General features: G+C 43.3%; 1 protein-coding gene across 1 annotated transcript; it reads right to left on the reverse strand.

The window, feature by feature from the left end:
* On the reverse strand, positions 1–8,202 carry TMEM207 (transmembrane protein 207). The gene is made up of 5 exons (XM_075569464.1): positions 8,041–8,202; positions 3,485–3,522; positions 3,353–3,397; positions 1,188–1,330; positions 1–171 (listed from the first exon to the last, which is right to left on the reverse strand). The coding sequence occupies exons 1-5, from the start codon at positions 8,110–8,112 to the stop codon at positions 20–22; spliced, it is 450 nt and encodes a 149-aa protein (XP_075425579.1). The 5' UTR covers positions 8,113–8,202; the 3' UTR covers positions 1–19.
* Positions 8,203–8,674: the final 472 nt, after the last annotated feature.

Consider the following 8,674-nt stretch of genomic DNA (forward strand, 5'->3'; position numbering starts at 1 on the left):
TTGAGAATACACATTTTTATTACAATTTGCTTGTCTTGAACAGTTCTTCGTACGAAGGTGGAGCTCCTGGCTGCAGTCCCCCGAGGCGGACGGCAGAGGGTGCAGAAGATGCCTCGGGTCCCAGAGGCGGAATCCCCGGTAGGGAGTGTGGACACTGAGATGATTCAGTTACTGGGGGGGGGAAAAAGAAACATTATTCCTTGTAGATGGAAGAAAGATCTGTTCTTAATAAAGATGATGAGTGCCCCCTGCTGGGATAGTAGGGTATATAAGGTCTACACTTTTCTCAGAATGACTTGGAAGCCCCAATGGGTTTTAGAAGAACTCAAATCGTGCAAAGAAAAACAGGAACAGCATGGAAAACCCAGTCATTCTTCCAGTCCACAAACAGGCCGTGCTCCTGAAGATAAACAAAAGGGGAAAAAGCATTTCCGTATCGGGTGTGGCTGGTCTTATTTGTGAACTTGAGCTCTGTATCTGCCTGTTTTTAGTGCTAGATTTCTCAGATTACAGTATAATGAAACTTCTATTTTTTGCGGCTAATGGAATGTTGATTTTACATGAAGGCATATTTCAGAAGAAGGTGATGTAAGCTCCTGTACTGGTGCAATAACTTAACCCGCAAGTCACAGTTACTGGTATTTACACGGCAGCAGCAGCTAACTGGTTAACCTTGGAACACAAAGTGCTCTGTGCATCTCTCCATGCGACCTCACTCCCTGCCGGCCTCACTCCCTGCCGGTCTCACTCCATGCGACCTCACTCCCTGCCGGTCTCACTCCATGCGACCTCACTCCCTGCCGGTCTCACTCCATGCGACCTCACTCCCTGCCGGTCTCACTCCATGCGACCTCACTCCCTGCCGGCCTCACTCCCTGCCGGCCTCACTCCCTGCCGGTCTCACTCCATGCGACCTCACTCCCTGCCGGTCTCACTCCATGCGACCTCACTCCCTGCCGGTCTCACTCCATGCGACCTCACTCCATGCCGACCTCACTCCCCAGGAGGCGCGTCCTTATCTGGGTGACAATATTACTCACTCCTAGGATAAATCACCCCTCTTTAATAGTTATCTGACAGGTACTGATTACTTCTCCAGCGGTAAATTGCTTGTGAGTATAATGACATCATGGAGAAGCCCCTACAGACTAGAGATACCCCCCCCCCCCAGGTATCCCTGCATTTACCATATATAGAATCAGAGCTGCTCAGTGTCACCACCGTGACCGTGCGTCTGGGAGGATGTGCCGAGCACCTCTTAATCCAGCACTGCAGGCAGCAGGTTACCACACAACGCAAAACCAGGAGCAGCAAGAGCAGCAGGAAGACCCTGAAACAGCAAATAGTCACCCTGTAATGCAGCCCGTCCCATGCAGGGGGCGCTGCGTCCAATTCACTCCTCTATACAGGCGGTTAAATAAAAATGTATAAACCACTTGTCTGAGATCCTACCCCAAACCCTTTATCTACCGTCTCAGGGCGGGTTCTGGGGTCACACGGCTGCTTTCGTGGTTGCTGATTTATTTTGCACTTTTTAATGTTCAGTTATTATATTTCTAAATTCACAAGTTCTATACATTGTACTTTAGGGCTTCTGTAACTATGGCTTCTCCACATCTGTGCTCTTTAAATTCCAATTATATTCTCCCACAAAGCCCATGCCTGCCTCCTGCAGTGTGCTCAGCGCTGTCCTTTTTACGCCTCACTAATCCCTGATAGTTACTTCAGATACTATAATCCTGACAAATCTCAGCATTTGATGCACATCCCTTTCCCTACATTCTCAGGGTGATTGTCCTAGCAAACACTGAGTTATCTACGTAAATATCCAAAGGTTCAAACCCCTGATTACCTTGTGTCAAACATGCTGTTTTTAGGAGTTAAATGGTCCGGTTACGAGGTGATATAACACAGCCGCTGCCTAGAGTTTTGTTTTGCTATTTATTGAGCTGCAGATATATTCTGGCATCAGAAAACTTCCCAATATCTCAGCCCTCCTCACACTGAGCTCTCTAATACATTACTATACCTCATTGCAGAGGAGCAGCAATGCTGGATCAGCTCATTCAGGCCTGGTAATTCAGCTGTAGCCTAGAGTGATTACTAAAAGGGTTTCAATCTTGTAGGATTGAATGTTTGCCATAATCCTGTCCTCCCTGGATATGCAGACATATTCCTACCATCCTGCGACACCCGCGTCCCATGGGAATCAGGGCCAAAGGGCCTGGGACTCCCTGGAGAACGCAGGACGCAGAGGGCGTATTTATATGGGTAGGATCCTGGGTAGGAAAAGTGGCGACACCAGATTATTTAGTCAACGTGCTGCTTTTATTTCTAGTAAGATAATGCATAATAACAATGCTTCCTGCGGGGGATACCTTTTTAATTAACTAACACAAGATTACATTGACAAGCTGAGAGCTACAGTAATCTTCATCGTTTATACGCATTATCCAGATATTATATCGAAATCCAATTAAAATGAAAAATACAAGCGTAAAAATATACAGACAGTCTCTCATTTTTGATTTGACAAACTTGGGCCAAATAAAAGTAATAATGATTCATTTCAGACAGGTGAGGAACAGAACTGCTAAATGCAATCGCTCCAGCGCGATCCGTGCGAGGCCTGCGTACTAAGCGGCGCAAATGTGAGCAAAATATGCGCCCAGACATCTTAGTTTAAATTACACGTATGACACCTGTGTAGTCACCTTACATTTCTCCATGTCGCCCAAAATCGTCCCAAGTTGAACCTGTCGCAAACCCTAACAGGTCACACGTACTGAAGCAGCGATGTATCAACCCCAAATGTATTTGACGCAGCAGGGATAATTAATAAAATGTATAATTTCCACAGAATAACTATTCCAAATAATATTACACTAATCATTTATATTTACTAATACATTATAAATAAAAGAAAATACACCATTCTGCTTTAAATAAAATTAGGTATAGTATGTAACATGATGCAATGAGACAAAATTCATTCAAACAATGATATGTCACTGGGGTTTTTTTGTTTGCCTTCCTCTGGATCAATAAGTAAATATAGATATAGGATAAAGTATCTGTTGTCTAAATTTAGCATAGGTTGAACTGGGTGGACCTATATCTTTTTTCAACCTCATCTACTATGTAACTATATAACCATGTAACTATGTAACTATGTAAGTGTATGAAGCCTTCCAAAATACGACACATTATATGGAGGTACGACTCATTATATGGAGGTTTCTAATACTTTTTAGCACTAAAATGTGGACGTACAAAACAAATCCGATATGATCTTGGTGCATAGCCTCCTATATGTTTAATAGCCCTTATAGCAGTCTCCTTTTATACTCACCATAAATACCATACATTCAAGGGCTGCTGTTCATAACTGACACACCTAAAAGTTTAACAAAAGAATCAGGTTAGATAAGTGAACGTAATGATATCACACACTACAATGTAACACAAGATAAGCAGCACTTACATGTCACTCACTTCACAGGCGGGACTGGAGGAAGTCGGCTGAAACACATTGTATGGGAAAAGTCAGAAATCACGTTACAAGATGCTATAGAAGGAGGAAGAGAGGGGAAGAAATGAGATGAAAGTCTTAGACATGAGGAAGCCTTTCAACAAAGTGTTATCTGTAGCCTTCTCTTTAAATATATGATCTAACCCCATTTATAGGCTAAAACTGTCCAAGAAGTGAATCGTCTACCTAGCAAACCCAGAACTTATCCTAAACATTAGTCTTCGAAATGCACAAACTCTCATAAACTCAATAACCAAAGGGGAATGGTTCTTACCAATAATAACACGCCATGTGCTAAAATCTATAATGAACACGTTAACACAAACCTTGATAAATGGTCCTGTAAGCAGTTTATCAGGAAAACAATTAGTAAGAACAGGAATAAAAGGATTGCATGTGTTTTTCCCACTTCCTTCCTTTTTCCTAGAATGTAATATTTGTTACGCTTGTATATATGAAGTGTACGGTTTCCCCTCTCCATATGCAGCTGTCTGTTCTTATAGTGCAGTTACAGAGTTAAACATTGAGCTTGGGTAGATTGTGGTTTGTTCACAAACTTTTGAATCCAAATGAAATTTGAGTCAAAACGCAAGTAAAGCTCATCCTCAAATGTGTTCATTTAAAACAAATATTTACAATAAACTGGATATACTTTTCAATTTGCGAACGGAAAAGCATTCAAAGTTTTGTAAAAAGGTTAGAAAATTAGGAAAATCCTTAAAAGCATTTCCAGTTTATTTAGAGTTAAAAAAAATCCAAATCCAGTCGAGTGCAAGACCAAAACATGAAAATTGTTTTATAAGCAAAACCCAAGTGATAGGACCTACTGATATTTATTAAACCCAGAGTTATTCAGAGACTTTGAACAAGAACTTGTGAGACCTGGCAGGTCCTTTTCTTCTGTCGTAAGGCGAGAACGTCAGTGTATTTTCCTGAGGTTTCAAAATAAATTATACAAAGGCTTAAATTCACAAGTATGAGCAAAGAAAAAATTGTTGCGATGTTTAACGCCAAAGTTATTTATCAATCTTTTCACTAAAGCCAAATATCCAGTGATAAGGGGTGTTTTCTGCCGCAGCTAAATCTCCGCTTTATTTGTAGCACTCCATGCAAGGGAATAATTATCGCCAAATGACTGATTCTCTCTCTAATCACTAAAGTCTGATTCCTGGCACTATTGGATTAATGCCAAACCATATTGCCAATTTGTGTCACTTACTCAGCTACCCCAGGCTGATATTGGGCCTATTATCCCTGTACATAATTGATACTATAGACACAAGCAAAATACATCATATTAACATTGCAAAACATATTCATATATAGCTTCTTGGGCCACTAAAGGCTTAATATTTGCACATATGGATGTTACGCTTGCTGTGTCTTATTTGTAGGGTGTTTCTGTTGCACGTTGGACGAGATGACTGCGGACAAAGGGAGTCTGGACTTGTTAGGAGGGCGCGGCACGGCGGAAGGCCGAGGGGTACCTCGCTTAAGGTGCTGTGATGTCAGGCCAGGGGTAGGGGTTTAGGAAGGGGTACCTAAGGCAAGGCGGAGAAATCCTAGCTTCCTCTTCTAGGATCTTCTGGAGCAAAGTCCCCCCCGCCCACCCTGTTTTCTCGGCAGGAAGGATGTCGGCACTGGAAGGAAAGGTCGGGGTTTTGCTTTGTTTTGTCGCAGCTTGTGGTATGTGTTGGCGGGAGTAACGTTACTCTGGGAGGGCGACTTAGTCAGTACCGGCTCCTGGTGAAGATCGCAGACCTCGGAAGTATTTTAGTTGGGGAAGGTGGTGCCATTCCAGGCAGGGCTCGGTTGCTGTGGTAGAGATCTTCTGATGGGGGCTCTGTGTATCAGACTAAGGTCCAGACTGGCTAGAAGAGCTGAGGGTTTCCCCCAAGCTTTTGTAGATTTGGGTGGAGCAATCTGGCTGGGTCCCTAGTTGGGGATAAATATGGAATATTTATCTGTTGTTATAAATAAACGCTGTGGCCGTTAATTTCTCCTATAAAGTTTTATGGTGTGTTTTTTTGGAATTGGAGAAGGGTCCAGCTCGAGGCGTGGGAATGGAAGAGGGGTCCCACTCGAGGCATGGGAATGGGAGAGGGGTCCCACTCGAGGCGTGGGTAAGTCATGAAAAAACCTACTCTGAGTTCCTTCGCAAAAAAGAACAATTCAGAAGCCAATATCTGAATGTGAGCCGGAGGTTAACCGCTATACCAAATGCAGAGAACGACTTGTGGAATTGACAGAAGAGGTCGACGGGTGTCGGAGTGGAGACGGGTGTCGGAGTGGAGACGGGCGTCGGAGTGGAGATGGGCGTCGTAGTGGAGATGGGCGTCGGAGTGGAGACGGGTGTCGGAGTGGAGACGGGCGTCGGAGTGGAGACGGGCGTCGTAGTGGAGATGGGCTTCGGAGTGGAGATGGGCGTCGGAGTGGAGATGGGCGTCAGAGTGGAGATGGGCATCGGAGTGGAGATGGGTAAAACGTTTCGGTGGACTTGGATCCGCAGCGGATCGGCCGGTTCTTTGGTCTGCGGATTTCAGCGGATCACTCCCAAAAAGGGCAATTTGCGTTTGGCGGATTTTTTTTATTAACGCCCTGCTTTTATTTTATTTTAATAACATAGGATTCGAGTTACAGGCCCCGGTATGGGGTGCTGGTATGGGGTGCTGGTATGGGGTGCTGGTATGGGGTGCCGGTATGGGGTGCCGGTATGGCTCTGCAGGTTTAATTCTCCTGTGTCATGTGACCGGGATATTTAAACTTTACGGAGATACCGGCACCCTATACCAGGGTCTGTAACTCGGGAAGCAGGGGGTCCTCGGGGCTGAAATTAATGCGGTTCAGCTCTGGAGACCCCCTGCTTCAATACTATGTTACTGAAATAAAAGCAGCGCAATCGCCTGTTAGAGGCGCAGAGGGAGTGACTGATTCTGTCTCCTCTCACTGCGTCTCTTTCAGACTGATGCAGCCCGGTAGGATTCACACCGCGCGAGTCCCATTCAGAAGCCGGGACCCCCGCTGTGTTCATCCCAATAAACCAACTGGCTGCATCTGTGACCGCGAGGACACCGCAATCCGCTGCTGGATTTGTAAGAATCTGCCAACGATTTGCTGAATCCGCGAATTGGATTCTATAAATCCGTCCACGGATTATAACCACTGTCGCTTTTTGATGAATCCGCGCGGATTAAATGTGACCAAATCCATATGCGGATTTTACAGCATGAAAAGGATTCTATGGGGAAAATGCACAAAAATCTGTAACAGAACTATGTCCCCGGTCAGAAGAGATATCAGATCCGTATATAAGATCTTCTGTCCAAGACGATATTACAAAGAAAGTTGGAAGCATCAAGCAAAATACTAAATTTCAATTTATTTAAAAATTATTTCAAAATACAAACATTCCTTTGCAATGCATTAGCGCAGAGTAAATAAGTACTTAATTAGGACCTCTAGGCATTAAAGGGGTTAAAAATGTTCTGCCATAGTGTCATTGTAAGAAATCCTATTACATAACCCTATAGTAGAAAAGTGTGCTATCTCTCCCTTATCCCACACGTGCATCGTTAGCGCTGATTAATGCAGATTTCTAGGTGTTATTGTTTATTTGTATCATCACAGCGGATTAACGCTGAATTATCTCCGTTTTCATTTATGCAATGAGATGAACATCAGTAACAATTTATGAATACATTATTCTTATTAAATACAGCGGCCAGTGTAACATTATTGCTGCAATGCCCAGTTCTTAATTACGTCAAAGTTCTATTTTGAACCTTTAATAAATATACTGTAGGCCAAAGTGTCAAGAACATATGAGAAGTGGAATTAAATAAAGCGAATCAATACAGAGAGGTTTGAAACACTTTGTATCAACTGCTCCTGCAACAGACAAGCACTTAGCGCAGGCCGTCTCTCACCCAAACGTCTCATTATAACGACGGTGAGATGTAAACTCTCAGCACACAGCAATCTCTGCACTTTCTTCACCTTGTGTTACAGTATGGGAGAACGCCATTTCTCCTCATAGCAACTGCCTGTGTATAACACTCACGCACTATTACATCTGTAAGCTTTTCTGTCCATTTACTGCAACATTTGGGTTATTGCCAGCAGGCGTAGCTCAGCGGGGACCGAAAACCCCGTGTCTTTGTGACCTTGGGGAAGTCATTTGATCTCCCTGCGTCTCAAAATTAGATTGTAAGTTCTATGGAGCACACACTGTCTGCAAAATGTCATGAACGGAGAAATAGAAGAAATGGAATCGTGTTACTATATATTGACTTTGTGTGCCTATATTTCCTATATGGGGTATATATATATACAGTATATATATATATATGTATATATATATATATTTCCTGTATAGCGCTAAACCTAAATAATAACCAAGAGACCATAAAACAGATCAAACTATGCAAAAAATAATCCCACCGCAAACCATTGCCTTTGGTTTTAGAAGAAAATATTTGAAAGCACGGATAATATATACATATTGTTACCTGAGGAAACGCAAAATAAACCATTCCAGTTACGGGGTTCAGGAAAAGGGAGCACATGGTTTCCGACCTCATTACGAGTGCGACAATCCTATTAGGAACCCTGAGCGTGTCCGTTTCTCAGCTCTCACTGCTGGATAGGTGGAGGAGTTTATTCTGTGTGACCAGCTGATTATAACAGCAGTGAGATCTGCTCTACAGGTGTTAACACCAACACGAACATTTGTTTCACATCATTAGACACTGCAGCAGCACGCAGCCCGCGCCTGGGAGAAGGCGTCCGTGCCGGGCGTTCCCAATGTCACACTTTGTGCTACCGACAATCGCGCAAAGAATAATAAGATATATCCAGCCGTTGATGTTAAACATGGAATTATAAAGCATACGGATTAGCGAGTTACCCCGTGTGATGGCAGAGTCCCCGCACCACAGAAGGACACGTTTTCTCTGCAAAAAAATGGGTTTTATTGCATTTTTGTATATTGAGGAATTCATTTTAGTTCAAAGAAAACAGTGAAATGAGTTAAAGTTCAAAGGTTCTACCGGAGAAATTTTACATGTAGCAAAAACTTTGCAAGTTCGCCAGAAAAAAACGTGTAAAAAAATATGCAACATGTTCGTGATTTCTTCCACTTGT

The sequence above is a fragment of the Ascaphus truei genome, chromosome 14 (genome assembly GCF_040206685.1).
Source record: "Ascaphus truei isolate aAscTru1 chromosome 14, aAscTru1.hap1, whole genome shotgun sequence".
NCBI lineage: Eukaryota > Metazoa > Chordata > Amphibia > Anura > Ascaphidae > Ascaphus > Ascaphus truei.

Coding starts and splice junctions, on each gene's coding strand:
- TMEM207 (XM_075569464.1), bottom strand. CDS start 8,112: ATGAGGTCGGAAACCATGTGCTCCCTTTTCCTGAACCCCGTAACTGGA. Junction 3,523..8,040: donor TTTATTTTGCGTTTCCTCAG/GTAACAATATGT, acceptor AATGTGTTTCAG/CCGACTTCCTCCAGTCCCGC. Junction 172..1,187: donor CAGCTCTGATTCTATATATG/GTAAATGCAGGG, acceptor TCCCCCCCCCAG/TAACTGAATCATCTCAGTGT.